Source organism: Nomascus leucogenys, chromosome 2 (genome assembly GCF_006542625.1).
Source record: "Nomascus leucogenys isolate Asia chromosome 2, Asia_NLE_v1, whole genome shotgun sequence".
Lineage (NCBI taxonomy): Eukaryota > Metazoa > Chordata > Mammalia > Primates > Hylobatidae > Nomascus > Nomascus leucogenys.
Window position 1 is genome coordinate 1,130,313 of NC_044382.1, and position 21,428 is coordinate 1,151,740.

The window sequence follows — 21,428 nt, forward strand, 5'->3', positions numbered from 1 at the left end:
GGGGAGGGGCATACCCACCTCTGCAAGCCCCTGGGAGACCCTTGTGATGCCACCTTGGTGCATCCCCAGAATCATTTTCTTCCAAACACGAACTGAGTATTTTATGAATGCGCCATTTTTTTCCTCTTTGAACAGGAATCTTTGCCTACATGAACTACAGAGTCCCCCGGACAAGGAAGGAGATCTTTGAAACCCTCATCAAGGGCCTGCAGCGGCTGGAGTACAGAGGCTACGACTCGGCAGGTGGGTGTGCGGCCGCCCGCCTCGCGGCTGGGGACGGGGCTCCGCTGCTCTGGTCTCACCCATCTCATCTGCAGGGGGTTTTACAACCAGGGCATTTTTCTGCTACTTTTTAACGTCTGTTTTCAATATAAAAATAACACTTATCCGTTAAAGAAATTCGAAAACTATAGAAAAATAGAAGAAACAAGGGTAAAAAACCCCAGAAAACCCCCTTCATCAGAAGTGCCCCCATCAGGAAGCAGAGAGGGTACAAAGCCGCAGTCATGCCGCGTGAGTAAGTCCTGGACAGCTGCTCTGCCGCATGTGCCTGACACGAGCAACACTGTATTTTGCACATAAAAATTTGCCAAAAGGGTAGATTTTTGTATTTTTATTTTTGTCACTCAGGCTGGGGTGCAGTTCCAAGAAATTGGCTCACTGCAGCCTCAAACTCTCGGGCTCAGGCGACCCTCAGCCTCTTCAGCAGCTGGGACTACAGGCGCTCACCACCACACCCTGCTAATTTTTTATTTTTGGTAGAGATGAGGTCTCACGGTGCTGCCCGGTGTAGCCTCAAGCAATCCTCCTGCCTCTGCCTCCCGAAGCACTGAGATTGTAGGTGTGAGCCAGCGAGCCCAGCCAAGACGGCAGAGCTTATGCTAAGTCCTCTTATCACACACAAGACAATACATAAAGAGGACAGGAGCCGACTCTTGGAGGTGAGAGGTTGATGGCACAGATTGCAGTGATGCTTTCATATGGGGGCACACGTGCCTCCCAGCGCATCGAGTTGTAGACATTAAGTACGTACAGCTTTGTGTTTATCAGCCCTGCCTCAGTGAGGTGGCTTCATTAAAAAGGGACCCCCCCATCAGTCTTTGGGACCCTTCTCCGGTCGCTGTTGTCTGTTGGGGTGGTCTGTGGTGGAGGTGTTGTACGTTGATACTTTTTGTTTTTACCTAATTATAATAATGCAATTTTGTCATTTTATATTCTTCTCTTTTCACTTAGCATTTCTAGGATCCTAAACTCATTCATTCTTTTTTTTTTTTTTTTTTTTTTTTTGAGACGGAGTCTCGCTCTGTCGCCCAGGCTGGAGTGCAGTGGCACGATCTCGGCTCACTGCAAGCTCCGCCTCCCGGGTTCACGCCATTCTCCTGCCTCAGCCTCCCGAGTAGCTGGGACTACAGGCGCCCGCCACCACGCCCGGCTAATTTTTGTACTTTTAGTAGAGAGGGAGTTTCACCGTGTTGGCCAGGATGGTCTCAATCTCTTGACCTTGTGATCCGCCCACCTTGGCCTCCCAAAGTGCTGGGATTACAGGCAGGAGCCACCGCGCTGGGCCCATCCTAAACTCTTTCTACGTAGCTTTCTAAGTGGCTACACAATGCTCCACTGGGTGGCTGTCTCAGAGTTCAGGCCTCCATTCACTGCAGAGGTGGATGTTTAGTCTGTTGACCCTGTTTAATTATGCAGCCTGAGGAGAAAGGGGGAGCCCGATGATTTTAGATCCCTGTCGACTTTTAATAGGAAGCACGTCCGATAGACGATGGGAGGAACACTAACGTTGTGGAGATACCCACGAAATATCACAATGCGAGGAGCCCTTGGGATAAATGCCCTGCCTGGGCCCACTGCCGTCAGCCGAGGGCCTGGTAGCGCCTGCAGCAGGGAAGCGTCCCGAGGGGCTCACCCTAGGCAGGACGGGGCTGGGGGCAGCTGCGGCTGGGAGGAGGCAGGGGCTTCCTCACTTGCTGTTAAGCCTGGCTACAGTCATAGCCTCTTTCAAAGTAGATTTCCTGAAAACTGTACAGCTCTCCAACCTGCCGTAAACGGACAGCCCGGGGCATGCAGCCCTGACCCTGTGGAGCGCCTGTGCCAAGTGTGTGAGGAAAAGCTTTAGTTCCAACATAACAAATACTGTCTACATCACAGGTGTGGCGATCGATGGGAATAATCACGAAGTCAAAGAAAGACACATTCAGCTGGTCAAGAAAAGGGGGAAAGTCAAGGCTCTTGATGAAGAACTTTACAGTAAGTGGAGGACTTCTGAGTGGGAGGAGCTAGTGCAGCGCTGGACACTTTCTTTCTTTCTTTTTTTTTTTTTTAAGACGGAGTCTCGCTGTCGCCCAGGCTGGAGTGCAGTGGCGCGATCTCGGCTCACTGCAGGCTCCGCCCCCCAAGGGTTCACGCCATTCTCCTGCCTCAGCCTCCTGAGTAGCTGGGACTACAGGCGCCCGCCACCTCGCCCGGCTAATTTTTTTGTATTTTTAGTAGAGACGGGGTTTCACCGTGTTAGCCAGGATGGTCTCGATCTCCTGACCTCGTGATCCGCCCGCCTCGGCCTCCCAAAGTGCTGGGATTACAGGAGTGAGCCACCGTGCCCGCCAGTGCCGGCCATTTTCTAGAACTGTATTCCAACAGTGCCGGAGACTGGAGATTTTCATTTGTCCCAGCTCAGATAAACAGAAGGAGAGTTAAGCCCTGTAAAACCGGGCTTTGCAGGGTATGGGATGGTTTATTTTAGGTGGTGGTGGCACATGGATAATTTTTTTAAGTGTTAACAGTTATATACAGTAGTTATTTTAATTATTCCGGCAAATGATACTGCTTTTCTGTTTATGGTAGGGATATATCATTTTCTTTTTAAAGCAAGTTTATTTCTGTGAAGAAGTGAGCTAAGCTACAGACACGTAGTAAATAATCCTCAGCACGGGCGGTTTGTGGGCCTGCACGGACTCCCAGGGTGGGAGCTGGTGGGGAGGTGCCGTCAGTGTGGGTGATGTGACTTGGGTAACGACACCAGGTTGCACTCACAGTCCTGGGTCAAGACTTGTTCAAGTGCGGCAAACTGATTTTCCTTTCATTTAGAACAAGACAGCATGGACTTAAAAGTGGAGTTTGAGACACACTTCGGCATTGCCCACACGCGCTGGGCCACCCACGGGGTCCCCAGTGCCGTCAACAGCCACCCCCAGCGCTCGGACAAAGGCAACGGTACGTGGCATGCTTCCCCATCCCCATGGTTCCACCTCACCCTGAGCTGTGTCAGGGCCAGTGCCCACTAAAGCAGGTTCCACGCCCACCTCTAACTGACTTCTCAGCCTGCTTCGTCTTCCCAAGAGAATGCGGACGTCCCCTCTCCCAGAGCTCTGCCAGCGGCCTGGGCCTCAGTCAGGAGGCAGGCACCCTGGTCCTAGGGTGGTGCTGGCCTCCCAGGAGTGCACAGGAAAACGATGGCACTTAACCAGGAGAGCTGCTGGCTCCTTGGAACCCAGCCCATGAGTGGGATGGAGCCGCGTGAGGGACTGAGGGGCCTGGGCACTGTCCCTCCCCAAGTGACGGAAATGCTGCAGAAGGCTGTGCCCTTCAGGCGAGGATGGGTTCTGTCCTTATGCAGCTAAACCTATCTCTTCCCCACAGAATGGTCCAGGTGAGGGCAGGGGCTGTACTGGTCTTGATTGGTGCCACCAGACACACTGTGGACCCCAGCAGGAGACCTCAGCAGCCAGGGCTTAGGGTTTGGAGAAGTAGGGGCCGCAGCCCGAAGCCCAAGGGCTCTTCCCAGGTGGAGAGCCCTCAACTCAGCCTGCTTCACGTTCTTACAAATTGAGAACACTGTGCACAAAAGTCCAGACTTCTGGCATCGCTTAAAAAACTGGAGGATCTGGGAACACTGAGCTGACAGCACGTTGGAGCCCCGCGGATTGGCAGAGGGTCAAGGTCGCTGCACCTGCTGTCCTTGGTGGGTTTCAGGCTCTCCTGTTCGCCCAGTCACCCCCTCAGGCCAGCTCACAGGTCTGTGTCACTTGCGTGGGTCGCCAGTACAGTTCTCCGCGCGTGATTCTTTTAAATGACACCCTTGCCCCCTCTCATGGGGGAAAGACTGATAGGTCTGCAGCTCCTGGTGGCAGCTCTCAGGGGTCTGTGGTCAGCCCCAGGGCGCCAGGTCCCCTGCAGTGGGATGCAGTAGGCATGGAGTGGAAGAGAGGATCTAATCCCTGTCTGTCTCCTCTGAGGCCTCCATGGGCAGGCAGGAGTCTAAGACATAACCTGGGCCTTCCAGGGGGTCCCCCATTCTAGATGAGGCCTGGTCTGGTCACAGGCCCCTGAAGCCCCGAACCTGGACATGCCAGGGGAGGGTGCACAGCAAAGAGAGTGATTTCTGAAGTCAACTGGACCCCCCAACCCAAGGCATCCTCTGGCATAATGTAAGTTCGTGCCAAGCCCAATGTTAGATGGGACCAAATACATCAGAGCAGTTACTGGGAGCTGATTAGCAGGCACTAAGCCTTGACACTTGACAAGTCCCACTGCGGTTAATCCTTGTGGAAGTCGGGCCACAGGAGAGCAGCACCAGCCTGCTTGGTGTCCCCCACCCACTGCCGATCAGTGGTTCTCCGAGGCAGTGTAACTGGGCGGGATGGGCAGGCACCCCCACCACCCACAGAAAGCGCAGTGGTGCCGCTTCTCCCGAGAGCACTCTGCAGGGCGTCACCAGCTCACCCTGCCCAATTTGGAAGGGAAGGCGTCCCCCAGAGAATGGAAGGAGAGCCCCATCCACCCTGCTCAGCAGAGCAGCTTGGTGGTAGCACAGGAGCCAGGGCTGCTCATGCATCCACGCGGTCAGGGTCTTGAGGGAGTGAGGTTTTTGCGGGGGCCTGTTCCTTGGGTCTGGCTCTTGCCCTGAACCATAGGGTGTTTCGTGACTGAGGCAAACACCCTATGTCCAGGAGGAGGACAGCAGACCCCATGGTGCTGAGGACCTAGAATGTACATCTGGCCATAGCCCAGGTCAAAGGCAGAAGCTGGTCCCTGGGGCAGTCATGCGGGCCGAGAAGACGCTGCGCCCAGACCATGTGCCCTGAGATATTGCCACTTCAGCCACAGCCTCCTGCCCTCCTGAGCGATAAAATGAACCTCATTGGAAAATCCCCCACTTCAATGCAGATGATTCTCACTGTGTCCCCAAAGCAGGGAGGCTCCCAGGAGCCCCACCCACACCCAGACTTGGACACTCCAGCCCTGACTCAGGATGAGTAATTGAAAAGAAAACAACAGGGCAATAAGCAAAGATTTATAAAATTTCTTTAACAACTCAGCAGTGATAACTGAAGAGCGTGCTTTTAAGGAAGTCTGAACGCCTAGCAACTATACCGCACAAGGAAATTACACAAAGACAACATGGATTCCAGGAAACAAATTAATGATAGGATCATAGACTGAGATGAAAGAAAGTGTGACAGAATTAAGAGAATAATGTAAAGAAACAATATCACTGACTAGGCGCGGTGGCCCACGTCTGTAATCCCAGCACTTTGGGAGGCTGAGGCGGGCGGATCACGAGGTCAGGAGATCAAGACCATCCTGGCTAACACGGTGAAACCCCATCTCTACTAAAAATACAAAAAAATTAGCCAGGCATGGTGGTGGGCGCCTGTAGTCCCAGTTACTCGGGAGGCTGAGGCAGGAGAATGGCGTGAACCCAGGAGGCGGAGCTTGCAGTGAGCCGAGATCCCACCACTGCACTCCAGCCTGGGCGACAGAGCAAGACTCCATCTCAAAAAAAAAAAAAGAAAAAAAGAAAAAGAAACAATATCACCATAGATATTTAAAAAATGGAGAAGGGGATGGATGTGGAGCCAGTTAATATGGATCCAACATATGGGTAACTGGTGTGCACAAGAAGCTATCAGAGCACAGAGCAGTAAAAAAAAAATGAATAAATAAAGAATAGAGCTGAGCTATGGTCAGCACATCTGTTGAAACTGGGCTTTTCTTATTTAAGCCCTCCCATTTTGGGGTGTGACCTCACAAAAACAAACAGTATGATTTTTTTAAATAGAGGAAATCATGGTGAGAATAAAGAAAAAGAATAATGGAAAAGGTTTCAAAAGATGCTGTGGGAGAAATGTTTCCTGAACTGAAGGAAAACTTGAGTTGGAGATCCAAGGAAGGGACCAAAAATAGTCAATAGGCCGGGCGCAGTGGCTCACGCCTGTAATCCCAGCACTTTGGGAGGCCGAGGTGGGTGGATCACCTGAGGTCAGGAGTTCGAGACCAGCCTGGCCAACATGGGGAAACCCCATCTATACTGAAGAAATACAAAAATTAGGCAGGCGTGGTGGCAAGCACCTGTAATTCCAGCTACTTGGGAGGCTGAGGCAGGAGAATCGCTTGAACCCGGGAGGCAGCGGTCATGGTGAGCCAAGGTCGCGCCACTGTACTCCAGCCTGGGCGACAGAGTGAGATTCTGTCTCAAAATAATAATAATAATAATAATAATAATAAAAACAAATAAGACTTCACAGTGATGCTTTGAAAAAAATAGTCAATATTTAGGGAATCTTTCTGTCCTCTAGGAGGAGAGGGAAACGGGGCTACTTGCCCAGAAAAATTCTCAGGCTGGCCTTGGACCTTTCTCTCAAGGCACTCATACACCCACTATTTATTGAGAAAATGCAGTGGGGTGGAGGCAGATAGCCCTCACTGCACCCCCGTATCCCCCAACCCCCCCACCCCCTGCCAGGACCAGCGGGGTGCCACCTGTGCAGTGAGCTGGGTGTGCAGGCCTGGGGGAGGCGGGAGAAGCTGCAGCTGGCAGATCCTGCTGTGGAGGAATGTGGCTGAGCCTGGGGATGCCAGAACTTCTGGGATTTTTCCCCCAAGGAAACCAGGATTTTAAAGTGAACACTCAGAACTTTAAAAACTCAAATATTTTTACAACACAGTGTGGGTCAAACAAAGCACGGGACTGGACTGTTCTTTGCAACCTCTTTGTGCCTAAAGCCAGCTGAGAGTGCCTGGAATCATTTCTGGACCGAAGGGCCCATCATCCCTGTGGGACATGAACCCCAAACCTGTTTGATAACTATAGTAGTGCACAGGGGAAAGCTCTCTGCACAGTCAGGCTGGTGGCTGCCAGTCACTGAAAGAGGGATGTGTATTTCCTCGGGATCTCATTGTAGTAGCCACGCCCTAGACATCCCTGGTGCTAATCCCGGTTCCATTGTAGTAGCCGCCGTAAACACCTGTGCTAATCACTGTAAACAAAGTGTGCTTAACGGGAGTCTTGAGGCCTGGAGTTTGCAGAGAGTTCTCAAGCCTTGAAATCCTGTCTCTTCACATCTAACACGAACGTCCTTCTCAAAAGCATTTCTCTCTTAACTTTTCTTTCAGAATTTGTTGTCATCCACAATGGGATCATCACAAATTACAAAGATCTGAGGAAATTTCTGGTAAGATGCTTCCCCTAGGTGGTGTCTCAGTCAGGTGGGATTGGTCTCCCCAGAAACTTTCCAGCCAGCTCATTTCCTTGCGGAAACCAGTGTGGGAACTGAGTGAGACCCACACTCAGCCACGTCACTGTGTTGAGAAGAAACCGCTGCCTTGACTGAGTCAGGCCCTGCAGATCTCGTTTGAGGAGATAACAGGGCATCAGTGTTTATCTCAAGGGCCACTGCAGATTCCCAGAATCAAAATAACAGGAACTTCGTCTTATTAAACTGTCTGCATTATATAACAGCAACTCCTATACCGGCGGAGTTGGGACAGAAAGTCAGACAGTGAATGTCTAAAGTTTGAAAGGCTTTGTGCTGTTAGTTGGCATGTGGGTGGGTTTGACTCAACATATTTTATCATTTTGACTGCTGTTATTTTGCAATGTCCAGATTAGTGGCAAGGGTGAGCTTCTGAGGTGGGATGATCTCAGGGCCTCCCGGAGTGACTCAGAGGTATTTGGCTGTGTGATGCTGGCAAACATTTTTCGTCCCTTCCCAGTTTTCCTTGTTCTTGATTTAAGTCACTCCAAGGGCAGATCACCAGGGAGGAGAGGGAGTTGGCCAGGCAGGCATTGTGCAATGACCAATCTCTCACACTGTGCCGCCTGCATATTCCAGGAAAGCAAAGGCTACGAGTTTGAGTCAGAAACAGATACAGAGACCATTGCCAAGCTGATTAAATATGTGTTCGACAACAGAGAAACTGAGGACATTACGTTTTCAACATTGGTTGAGAGAGTCATTCAGCAGTTGGTGAGTTACAAATCCCATCTGTCTAACTCATTCCTTCATTCTTTCATTAAAAACATTTTTTTCAGGCCAGGCGCGGTGGCTCACGCTTGTAATCCCAGCACTTTGGGAGGCCGAGGCGGGCGGATCACGAGGTCAGGAGATCGAGACCACGGTGAAACCCCGTCTCTACTAAAACTACAAAAAAAAATTAGCCGGGCGTGTTGGCGGGCACCTGTAGTCCCGGCTACTCGGAGAGGCTGAGGCAGGAGAATGGCGTGAACCCGGGAGGCGGAGCCTGCAGTGAGCCGAGATTGCGCCACTGCACTCCAGCCTGGGCGACAGCGAGACTCCGTCTCAAAAAAAAAAAAAAAAAAAAAACAACATTTTTTTCAAGCAGCAAGTGCCAAGGAATCCTTCATTTTCTGTAAGCCCTTATTAGACAAACTTGCACAGAGTCCTGAGGATAAAAGACAGCTCTTCTGCAGCGCCTGGCCTTAAGATGTCACACTTTTGTAGAACTGGAAGACGTTCTGTGGTTGGGTAGTCAGCATCAAATAGAAAGTGCCCTGCTTCATTGTGACACTTCTGAAATTGTGACTGGCATTAGAGTCCATGGCTTTTTAGGATGCACATATGAACCTGGTGGTGGTGTGCAGAGAGAGTTGTGGTACCAAGGGAGGATGTGTTTTTAGGTTTTTCTTTTTTGAGACAGAGTCTCACTCTGTTGCACAGGCTGGAGTGCAGTGGTGTGATCTTGGCTCACTGCAACCTCCACCTCCGGGGTTCAGGCAGTTCTCCTGCCTCAGCCTCCCAAGTAGCTAAGACTACAGGCACGCACCACCACACCTGGCTAATTTTTGTATTTTTAGTAGAGACGGGATTTCACTGTGTTGACCAGGCTGGTCTCGAACTCCTGACTTCAAGTGATCCACCTCTCTTGGCCTCCCAAAATGCTAGGATTTACAGGCGTGAGCCACAGTGTCCGGCCTGTTTTTGTGATAGGCGATATCAGAGCATGTCTGTATGTGGAACGGAATGGCCCAAAAGAGGGAGACGGGGAGAGAGATTGGGGACATCCCAGAGGACAGGACCCAGGGAGCAGAAGTCCCTGAGAAGGGAGCACACACTGGGTGTATTGTCCAAGGGGAGGCCCCTACACTGAGGAGGAGGTGGAGCAGACACAGGCCCATGTGGGGTGAGGGAGGACGAGAGGGGCCCAGGCCTCTCAGAACCCATCCTCTCAGACAGCAGTGCCACCCACTAGCTCCCCCAGGGCTGTGGCAGCCTGGACACTGGCCCAGAGTCCAGAATATCTGGCAGGCACCACCCTGCAGTTTAAAATACATCATTCTTGAGCAGGTGTTTTCAGAGTCTGATATAAAAAGTAAGTCTACTGTTGAAGCCCTTTTTGTCCTCTAACTCCCGTTTTTGGAGGTGCATCATTTAGAGGACGTGTTTATAAACAACAGCCTATCCCACATTTAATGTGCTGGATAATGTACAGTGAGCCAATTAGGTATTACAGCATGCTGTTTCTTCTTTTCCATTTTTATTTTGAAATTTCAGAAATACCTCGCTCATAATGACACTTTTAAACTTAAGACTTTTCCTACCTGGGACAGTACCAGGCTCTTTTTGGTAGAGAACGTGCAGTGTTTTTCCATTCAGTCCTATTTTATTTTTGACAAAAGCACCAGAGTCTGCCTGAAGCCCCCTGGTTTGGGGCAGTTTGAAAGCCCCGCTGTGGCCTGGGGACGCTGACTCAGGTTCCTCTGGCCTCGTAGCTGAGTTGGCAACCTAGACGCGACGCGCTGACCACACAGGGCCTGGGGCTGCCCATGGCTTCCACACTTGGAGGATTTCATGTGGAACTTCAGATTTGCAGCTGGTTATATATAACTGAGCTCTGCTAGGGTTGCAGTAAGTTAGTACAGGATGGTCAGGACGTGGGGGAGAAATTTACACCGAGAATTTAAGTCAAAAAACCATCTGGCCTCTTGTGTTAGGAGAACTGGATTCTAGTTCTGGCTTTGCACAGACCAACCAGCTGAGGCCCAGAGGGCAAGTGACAGTCGTATCCATGGAAAGGATAATAGCAGTAACGGTCATAACAACCTGTGCTTCTCTTGGGTCTCCTCCGTATGCCAGGCTCAGTGCGTTAGCTTATCATCGTCACAGAAGCCACACCAGGTGGCGCTGTTCTCACTTCCTTCACCGATTAGAATGAGGCAGCGAGAAGGCTAAAGGGATAGCCCAGTGAAGGGGTGGAGCCAGGATTTGAACCAAGGCCCTACCGTGTGTTGAGCTAAAGTGCAGTTCACAGAGGCTTGCTGAGTAGGTGCTGTCCCTGAGCAGGGCAGGGAAGCCTGGTCCCAGCTATCATTTCCTGTGACTCTCACTGCCCCTGTCCACCCAGCTGGCACCCCTGCCGGGCTCCCTGTGGGCCTGGGCAAGCATGCCGCACATTGCTCACCGTGGAATTCACACGTTCTGGTTCGTGGTACTTCCCGTGGCACCGTCTGTTTTGCTTTCCCTCGTGATGTCACCCCAGATGCACTGTCCTGCACTCAGCTCCCTGAGGGACCCCAGGACCTCCCGCCGTGAAGAGGGGCACAGGGAGACGCATCTGGGCTGTGGCCAGGCTGCAGCAGCGGCTGCTAGAACGAGCTGACCCTCACTGTTTGTGTGTTTTCAGGAAGGTGCATTCGCGCTGGTTTTCAAGAGCATCCATTACCCAGGAGAAGCTGTTGCCACAAGGTGAGGCAAAACACACTGGCATTTCCCATAAGAAAGAATGAAAATCAAATCACTTAGCTGGAGGGAGAAGGGAGACGTAGGGCCCGTGGCACGCTGAAAGGTGCTTGTGGTGTCTAAAGGACAACTGTGGCTCAGCCCCGGGGACCGCGCCCACCATCTCCATGGCTGGTGGTGCTACACTTCTGAATTAAAAAAAAAAACCAAAAAACCAGAACGTTGGATTTGTATTTGAAATCTCCACAGATTTTTAGAGGTGGGCAACAAATTCCAGTTATAAATAAAATTGTACAGACTGGGCAGATCCAGGTTTTGGGGGCTTGAAGCCTGTACAATATGGGGCCCCCCTTTAAGAAAAAGCATGAAAAATTATGAACATGAAACTAGGGAGCAAAGTGAACATTGATTTGGATCCAGTACAGAAGAGGCCTTGAAGGCCCGGAGCTCAAACTTCACCTTCACAAAGGAGCATCCCAGGAATCGGCTCAGAGAGCCTGGTTGCCCCCATGTGTCCCTCTGTTATGGTGGGCCCCCAGTGCTGCATGGATTTACAGAAGCAGATTAAGTGCCATCCTGTTTATATTCACATAGGTTGATCATCCATCCAACCATGCAACTAATATTTGCTGTGCACTTACTGTGTGCTGGGCCCTGGGGACTTAGTGACATCTGACCTGGTCCCTGCCTTGAAGGGCTGAACGGTTGTGTGGGAGGGCAGAGAAGGGCAGAGGATAGTGATGCCCTATGCCCGGCCCCAGCACAGGATATCACCTTACCTGGCAGGGGGGCAATGGCAGGTAGCCCCAGGCAGGGGGCTTCCTGGGACAGGCAGACAGTGGGAAGAGGAACCAGCATGAGCAAAGGCAAGGGGCCCAGAGGAAGTGGGACCTCCCAGGATCACCGTTGGCAAGGTGGGGGCACGGTGCAAGGGCACTGGTGGGACGAAGGCGCTCTAGGCCCAGTGTGTGTTTACTGACACCTGCTGTGTGCCCGGCATGGGAGACGGTGGTGAGCAAGGTGGTGTGGACACTGCTCCAGGGCCTCAAGGGCTGTGGGGCGTGGAGAGGCGGACAGAGGCTGGCTCTAAATGGCCTCCGTGCCCTGCGGGCTGCGGGCTTCATCTGAAGCCCTGGGGGAGCCATCTAGAATGAACCTGTGGCCTGGGAGACGGCCGGAGGGGGTGAGGCTGTCTCTTCCAGACTGGCATAGTATCTCAGCAGGAAACAACAGGAATTTATCATCATTTTTTTAACCTTTTCTAAGACTGGAACTAATTTGCCATTTGGAATTTAATTCCTTCAATTCATAGAATTATAAAATACCAGTTGGTTCCTATCAAATTTAGAAGCCCTTTTTAAAATCCAATTTTATCATGATTTGCTGTTTTAAATGAACTCAGAAGAAGGCAGTGTGAAGAAGCAATAAAGCTTTATTTTTCTAAATTGCCTATAACTGAGGGCTCTATACCTGCAGGACAATCTTCGGGTTGTCTTGGGAGAATTATGTCTCAAGGTCTAGAGAAACCACAGAGCTCAACCTACAGCAATAAAATTTGGGGGAGTCATTTGCCAAGAAAATTAGATAACCACCTACTTTCTCACTGCCATTATTATAAACTATTTATGCTAATTCCCCACTGGCCCCAGAACTATCTCTCAGATTTGCTTTAGACAATAAATGATTAAAATATTCAAGGTGTTCATAGCACCTTCCTCAAAGCCCCAGACTTTGTCCCCCGCTTTGAGAAGCCGTAAGTGGGGTCCAAACAGGCCAACGTGACTGGAAAACAAGGTATGTTATTGTTGAAGAAAAATTTAGGAACTGCGTTGAGTCAGCCTAACAGATTATGGATATCTGTGGACTGGATTCCAGCCGATGAGCAAGCACTTATTAGTTCACTGATCTAAGTTAGCAAGAAATCATCTAAGGCAAAATGTTACCGGATTGTACTCCAATTCATGTGTTTGAAGCAGCTCTCTTAAATTGTCTTATTACAGTGTTCGTCTGTGTTTTCCTCTTCTTAATAAATTAATGTGTAGAGGGGAAAAGACACACATCCTTTAGTAACCACTGCAGTTTTACCTGCCTGGTTTGAAGAACTGCAGGTTTAGAGTGCATGTGTTACCAGAGTGAGCCGCCTATTTCTGTGCACACCTATGGTAAATTTTATTTGCATGCTGTAATTTATAAGAATGAGCAAAGGATTAGATTTTGGAAGCAGGATGTCATTTAAATCATGAGATCTATTTATTTATTTATTTATTTAGAGATGGAGTCTTGCTCTGTCGGCCAGGCTGGAGTGCAGTGGCGTGATCTCGGCTCACTGCAACCTTCGCCTCCCGGGTTCAAGTGATTCTCTTGTCTCAGTCTCCCGAGTAGCTGGGATTACAGGCACCCGCCACCATGCCCAGCTAATTTTTGTATTTTTAGTAGAGACAGGGTTTCACCATGTTGGCCAGGCTGGTGTCGAACTCCTGATCTTGTGATCTGCCCGCTTCAGCCCCCCAAAGTGCTGGGATTACAGGCGTGAGCCGCCGTGCGCCCAGCCAAATCATGAGATCTTCATCACGTTCACCACTGGAAGTTGTGAATCAGAAGGAAATCTCCTAAAGCTCTTTCCTGAAGATCCCCTGCCGAGGTGCTCAGAGAGCCAGGCTCCAGTGGCTGAGACAGTGACGCCGGGACAGGAGGCCTGAGTGAGAGCCCCTCACCTTGGCCAGCTGCAGACTCCCTGAGATTTTGCCTGTGACAGTTATTGTCCTTTTTATGATGAAGTCTACCTGGTACAGGGTGAAGATTCTAAACGTACATCCACAGGGTGTCACTTAGGCAGAGACAAAACACCACCCAAGAAATCACCTTATGTCACCTACAAAGTAGAGAATATACAAAAAGACTAGTGCCCACTAATGCCAGAGAACTGGGCTAGGGGAAGGGAAGGAACAACAGGGGGTCTTGGGGCAGATGGTGGGTGCAGGGCCCTATTGTGATAGGGATGCGCTGCCGTCGAGGCTGGGTGGAGACCCAGAGTGCCCCTGTACCCCACCAGCGCCTCCTTCGCTGCCGAACGCTCAGCCTCCGCCATCTAACTGTGTGGGTTGATCACATGTGGGGACTCGACTGGACTGGAGGAGGCCCGGCCTAGGAGGGTGGGAGTGAGACAGGTTACCAGGCTTACTGGGCAGGTGGGTGATGCCAAGTCAGGGACCTGGGACTCAGGAGCTGGCCTTTCCATCCTGTGCTCCAGGCGTCCGTCCTGTGGGACCTAAACAGGATCCTCCACCCCAAAACCTCCAAAATCTCAGGGAGTCTGCAGCTGGCCAAGGTGAGGGGCTCTCACTCAGGCCTCCTGTCCCGGTGTCACTGTCTCAGCCACTGGAGCCTGGCTCTCTGAGCACCTCGGCAGGGGATCTTCAGGAAAGAGCTTTAGGAGATTTCCTTCTGATTCACAACTTCCAGTGGTGAACGTGATGAAGATCTCATGATTTGGCTGGGCGCACAGCGGCTCATGCCTGTAATCCCAGCACTTTGGGGGGCTGAAGCGGGCAGATCACAAGATCAGGGAAAGGGCTAGATGTGGGGATCCTACCTCAGATGCTGGGCAGACACCCAGCCCTGGGCATCAAAGGCGGTGGGTCATGGGATGCCTCTTTCTCCCTACAGGAGAGGCAGCCCCCTGCTCATCGGAGTCCGGAGCAAATACAAGCTCTCCACAGAGCAGATCCCCATCTTATACAGGACGTGTAAGTTTCTCAAGAAGCACTGGCACAGCACAGCTGCTGCCTGGCGTCGCAGGACTCGGCAGCGGCGCTGGCACGGTCAGCTCCCCTCTGAGGCAAGGAAGCCCCACTCTGAGCCAGACCCAACAGGCGCACAGCTCCAGGTCTAAAAGGTTTTTGCGCAACTGAGACTTGGCTCCATTTTTTTTAAGCTTTTTATTATGGACATGAGTTTATCATGATTTTGTATGTTGTCAAACATACACAAAAGTGCTGTTGTATAACGGCAACTGGGCTTTGATGTGAGTGCTTCTTTGGTTTGCTTTTGTTTGCATTCCTCTCACACTGTAGCCATTTAAATGCTTTTGCGGTGGTGCTGTGCTATTTGGGGATCTTTTACACGATTTGGCTGACACAGCCAAAGCTAAAAATTGCAAATTTCTCCCACACATATTCAGAGGGGAAATTGGTTCCTTGCTGCATGTTATGCAAACAAAACATCCCAGTGGGATTTGCAACCCATTCCTCCATTTGCTAGGCACTCTGGAGAATGTGAAGAATATCTGTAAGACACGGATGAAGAGGCTGGACAGCTCCGCCTGCCTGCATGCTGTGGGCGACAAGGCTGTGGAATTCTTCTTTGCTTCTGATGCAAGGTAACTGAGCCTTCTTCTCTTCGCTTCCTGGGATTATGTAATCAAAGAATGCCTGTCTAAACACTGCGGTTCTTACTCATCCTTCCATGTGAGCTGTCGTGGCTCAGCAAGTCGCAGGGCCGAAGAAGAGTTCAGCCATCCCTGGGCCTGGGCCTGGAGTCCTTGCCCTAGGAGCGCCTGCGAGACTGTGGTAGGCAGGTCTGGTGGCTAAAGGCCAGATGCACTGGTGGGCACAGTGCTTCGAGCCTGCACAAAATGAATGGGTTGTTGCCAATGTTGTAAAATTTGGAGATTTCACAGAGAAATCTGAATCTCTAGCTTCTCTGGAAGAACTAGCAGATCTGGGCACGCTGTGCAGCCCTCTCTCGGGTAGCAGGTGTCTGGATCTGCTCAAAGGCTGCCCCCTTTAGATGAGACAAGTGTGTCTAGACCTCAGTCCCTCCCACGCCCCTCCTCGCCTTTGCCTGGGGTGAGACCATTTGTGAAAGACAGAGCCAAGACACAGGGAGTTTTTCAATTGATTCTAAAGTCCGTGCTCTCATCAATCCACCAAATAATGATTTTGAAATTTGAGAAATTCTGCTTTATACTCATTTCAGGAAAAAAAAAGTTATACACACACACACACACACAGAGAGAGAGAGAGAGAGAGAGAGAGCGAGGGAGAGAGAGAACCAAAGCACTTTCCTGCCATTTGAAGTAGAAAACCGCTGTAATCACCTCTGGTACCTTCTTCAAAGACCCAAAAGCTTGGGCCTTTGTTATGTTTCCATTCTTGATGGGTTTTCTCTTTCCTGACCAGCCTCTAATAGGGCTGTGCTGTGAGGCAGGGAGGACACCAGGCCAGGTCTCCTGGGAAACGGGAGCGACAGGGAGGCGAGGCCTGGTTAAACGCACAGCCAGCATCATACTTAACGCTGAGGTCAGGGCAGCGCTTCCCAAATGGTGCCCCTTAGAACACGCCGAGAATACCAACGAGACGCTGGTATTATTTCAGTGATTCTAAAACACACAGAATTGTAGATTTTGGCGTAGTATCATTAGAATTTGTTGAAGCTTTTATTTCTTAGAAGTTTGTCAAATAATTGTGATCTTAATGATCAATAGTAACTTATATTCAATGAAGTATGATAGATGTTTCTTTTTTTATTTTAATTAATTTATTTATTTTGTCTCACTCTGTTGCCCAGACTGGAGTGCAGTGGTGCGATCTCGGCTCACTGCAACCTCCGCCTCTGGGTTCAAGTGATTCTCCTGCCTCAGCCTCCCGAGTAGCTGGGATTACAGGTGCCCACCACCACGCCCAGCTAATTTTTTGTATTTTTAGTAGAGACGGGGTTTCACTGTATTAGCCAGGGTTGTCTCCATCTCCTGACCTCATGATCCGCCCACCTCGGCCTCCCAAAGTGCTGGGATTACAGGTGTGAGCCACCGCGCCCGGCCAGATGTTTCTTTTAAAAAAAAAAAAAAAGGCCTGAATGCCTGAAAGGAGAGGGAATAATTATTTGTAGGCAATACTATTACACATTTTTAAACCCAGCCAAAAGGCTGTTAGAACTGATAGTACTAGCAGCTGGGAGTAAAGGTGTGGAAATCCTATATCCTGGCCTTAGCCACTAAACTGTATCTGGCTCGAGTGGGACCATGTCCACCTTGTTCTCAGGTGTCACCTCACGTGACCGGGCACGATGCAGTCAGCAAACGTTAGGTGAACCGAAAAAGCAATACTATTCACCACAGCTGGAAAAAAAAATGCTTTAGAGTAAATTTTAACAAAAATACTCCAGAACATATTTGGAGAAGACTACAGAAATTTACTATGAAGAAGTAAGAGATTTGAATACAGGAAGAGATTCCACATTCCTCAGTAGGAAGGCTTACTATTCTTATCTTTTTTTTTTTGGAGACAGGGTCTCATTAAGTTGCCCAGGCTGTCCTTGAACTAACTCCTGGACTCAAGGGATCCTCCTGCCTCAGCTTCCAGAGTAGCTATTTTAAAAAATTAATGCACTCAACATGTAAAACCAATTTAATGATTACAAGTTATTTTTTAAAAATATTGACTCTACCCAAATTAATCTGTGAATTCTGTGCTATAATTAAGACCCTCCAGGCCAGGCACGGTGGCTCACGCCTGTAATCCCAGCACTTTGGGAGGCCGAGGCGGGCGGATCATGAGGTCAGGAGATCGAGACCATCCTGGCTAACGTGGTGAAACCCCGTCTCTACCAAAAAATACAAAAAATTAGCCAGGCGTGGTGGCGGGCGCCTGTAGTCCCAGCTACTCGGGAGGCTGAGGCAGGAGAATGGCGTGAACCTGGGAGGCGGAGCTTGCAGTGAGCCGAGATCGCACCACTGCACTCCAGCCTGGGCAACAGAGCGAGACTCTGTCTCAAACAAAACAAAACAAAACAAAACCCTCCATATTATTTTATTTGTTTATGCCTTTGGAACTTCAGGAAGTGATTCTGTCACGTGTAGTGTAGAGACAAGAAAGACAACACGTGCTGAGAAAGGAATGGCGAGTGGCCCTCCCAGATGCGAGCACACTGTCCAGCTTTTGGGCAATGGTGGCCAGTGTGTGCGGGGCACAGTATGAGGGCCTCACCAGGATCCCATGCAATAATCATGACAGACCTCTGGGGAAGGCACAGCTCTTTTCTGTTTACGCAGGTGGAACCTGAGACAGGAACTCCAGGGGGTTATGTATGTTGCCCACGGGCACAGGACTGGCAAGAGACAGAGGGCCCCGAGTCCACCTCAAGCCTAACTCGTGGGCTAGTGGCCCTAAGGACTAGATTACATGACTACCCATTTTGGAAATAAAATATATTTAAACAAACATGTAGATGCACACATAAATGTAAACACACATGCATCATGCATTGTTGGTTGGTTAATGCTACAATGTAAGCAGTGTTGATCTCTTGGAGACAGGATAGGGCCGTTTTTACTTCTTGTCACTCCATATTTCTACTTTTTATACAAAAATATATTTCTATACAAAATTTTGTATAAAACTGTATACTTTTATGCAAAGTATACAAAGCTATTTGTATACTTTTATACAAAGTATACAAAGCTATTTGTATACTTTTATACAAAGTATACAAAGCTATTTGTATACTTTTATACAAAGTATACAAAGCTATTTGTATACTTTTATACAAAGTATACAAAGCTATTTGTATACTTTTATACAAAGTTTTGTTTAAAATATTTTTTCCAGTACAGTGGCTTGCCATCCTTCTTTCTCTTTCTTCCCTAGGATCTGGCTGGATATACCTCTCTTAGAGCCTTAGACCTTGATAGTTTCTCTCCTTACCTTTGCACCAGGAGTTTAAGTGTTCATTTTCAGGCAGTCACGTGTGGGTGTGGCTCTTGATAGAATGAGAGTGTTTTTTTTTTCTTTTTTTTGAGACAGAGTCTTGATCTGTCACCCAGGCTGGAGTGCAGTGGCACAATCTCAGCCCACTGCAGCCTCCGCCTCCTGGGTTCAAGTGATTCTCCTGCCTCCCAAGTAGCTGGGATTATAGGTGCCCGCCACCACACCCGGCTAATTTTTGTATTTTTAGTAGAGACGGGGTTTTGCCATGTTGGCCAGGCTGGTCTCAAACTCCTGACCTTGTGATCCGCCCGCCTCGGCCTCCCAAAGTGCTGGGATTACAGGCGTGAGCCAGGGCGCCCGGCCGAGGGTGTTTTCTCCAGTAGTCCTTCAAGCCCAAGCTGATGGTTTATACCACAACTATATACCATTAATTACCTTTCTTTTTCATTTAGCAACTTTTCAAACTTAAAATTATTTAAAAAGATTTTGTGTTATGATCTCAAGGGAAAAAAATCATTATTCCTTTCCATACAGAGAAAGTTATAAAAATAAACACAACGGGCTGGGTGCGGTGGCTCACGCCTGTAATCCCAGCACTTTGGGAGACCGAGGCAGGTGGATCACGAGGTCAGGAGATCGAGACCGTCCTGGATAACACGGTGAAACCCCGTCTCTACTAAAAATACACGAAAGTATCTGGGCGTGGTGGCGGGCGCCTGTAATCCCAACTACTCAGGAGGCTGAGGCAGGAGAATGGCATGAACCCGGGAGGCGGAGGTTGCAGTGAGCAGAGATTGTGCCACTGCACTCCAGCCTGGGCAACAGAGCGAGACTCAGTCTCAAAAAAATAAATAAATAAATAAATAAACAAACAAATACAAGGACCCTATGTTTCTTTGGTAAGCATAGCTTGTAGATTACTTTTAGGGCTCCTTTGTGTACATGTGTGCGCATGTGTAAGAAACTAGGTCTTTTGTCCTAATGAGTTTCCCATTGTCTGGGTTTTGCTGAATGCACCCCCTGGTGTCATTTACCATCTTCCCCTGTCCCCTGTGTTTCTTGTACACTGGAGTTTACGAGTGTTAAAAGCTCGATCTTACTCAGGTTTGTTTTTTTGGCAAGACTACATGGTTGGTGGTGTGTCCTTCCATCCGGAGGCAGGTGATGGCTCACCATCTCTCTTTTTGTGCTAAGAGCCATCAGGGGTTTGAGCGTTGCCAGCCTTATCCATCCATGATAAAGCTTCATCCAGCTTTGTACCTTCTGGTTTCAACAGCCATGGATGGTCCTTGATTAGAGCTATTAATAATTAGGAGTTCATAAATTGATTCTTCTAATTCCATTATTTCTTCATTACCAGCTGTATCACTTCTTAGAGAAACTTGCCTTCATAAAGTATGTGGTTGTTCCGAAAGACAGATTGTTTAGAAAGGCGAGATAAATGCTTTATTCTCTCCCTTCACGACTCAGAATAATGGGTTGGTTCTCGAGTATCTTCCAGAGGTGACATTGTTTGGATCCTGATTTGAAGAAACCAGTTATAAAAAGACAGCCATGGGATTATTGGAGAAATGTGAACATGCTGGATATTTGATGACATAAAGGAACAACTATTAATTTTAGAGATGATTATGGTATTATAGGAGGTTAAAATAGTTTTAGAGCCATATGGTAAAGTGTTTACAGAAGAAATGATATAATGTCTGGGACTGGCTTCAGAATAATTCCGTGGGGGCAGGAGGGAAGAGTGGAGAAGAAAAGGAAGATTCATGTGCAAATCAGTGTTTTTAGTGTGGTCTCTCTGTGCCTCCTAAAATGCCAACAATGTGGCCCCCGCACTTGGGAACCAGCGAGGGGCTGCTGCCTCGTAACTGCTCGGGCGGGGCACTGATGGTGCCTGTTTCCCTTGCCCAGCGCTATCATAGAGCACACCAACCGGGTCATCTTCCTGGAGGACGATGACATCGCCGCAGTGGCTGATGGGAAACTCTCCATTCACCGGGTCAAGCGCTCGGCTAGTGATGACCCATCTCGAGCCATCCAGACCTTGCAGATGGAACTGCAGCAAATCATGAAAGGCAGGTGTCCTCTAGAGTCCATGTGCGGCAGCCTCAGGAGCCAGTGTGCCTGGTGGAGCTCCTGACACTCTCTGCCTGGCCCTAGTAGAGGCCACAGCCCTCCTGCCCTCTGTGGCCACCAGGGCAGGGCTGCAGGTAGCCTGTGGCTTGCACAGGTGAGAGGATGTGGGGAGGCTGGCCTGGCGCCTCCAAGCGGGGGCTCCTGTCTGCAGCCAGGCGCCAGGTCTTCCCTACTGGAACTGAGCCCAGTGTGTCAGCTGCCTTCCTTCACCGACTCCGCGGGACACATTCCCACCCTCGGGCATCATTTCTCCTCTGGGTGGAAGTCTGCAGGTCTGCAGTAAATAGGAGGGTGGGGGTACACTTTCTCCCTACAAGGAGAGCCTCTCTGTCTGCACCCATTTCTGTCCCCTTACAACCTCTACCCCACAGGGCAGCCTGAGCAAACTTTTAAGAACATGAATCAGCCCCTGTGATCATCCCGCTGCTCAAGGCCCTCCAATGGTTTCCTACTGTTCTTAGAATAAAATCCAAACTCCCTGCCACAGCCCACAAACCCCACACCCCAGTGGGGCCAAAGCCTGGCCCCACCGCACTCAACCCTCTGTCCCACTGTGCCCCGCCACAGCCCCTGCATTCGCTGTTCTTCTCATAGGACT

The 21,428-nt window shown here is 49.7% G+C and overlaps 1 protein-coding gene across 1 annotated transcript in view; it reads left to right on the forward strand.

Moving 5' to 3' along the window:
- GFPT2 (glutamine-fructose-6-phosphate transaminase 2) overlaps positions 1-21,428 on the forward strand; it is a 54,474-nt gene that overhangs the window by 14,577 nt on the left and 18,469 nt on the right. The window contains exons 2-10 of the mRNA XM_003279564.4: positions 136-243; positions 2,158-2,256; positions 3,094-3,219; positions 7,402-7,460; positions 8,121-8,255; positions 10,930-10,991; positions 14,652-14,731; positions 15,246-15,363; positions 20,606-20,769. Coding sequence (XP_003279612.1) covers positions 136-243; positions 2,158-2,256; positions 3,094-3,219; positions 7,402-7,460; positions 8,121-8,255; positions 10,930-10,991; positions 14,652-14,731; positions 15,246-15,363; positions 20,606-20,769 — 951 coding nt within the window. The remainder of the gene's footprint in view (positions 1-135; positions 244-2,157; positions 2,257-3,093; positions 3,220-7,401; positions 7,461-8,120; positions 8,256-10,929; positions 10,992-14,651; positions 14,732-15,245; positions 15,364-20,605; positions 20,770-21,428) is intronic.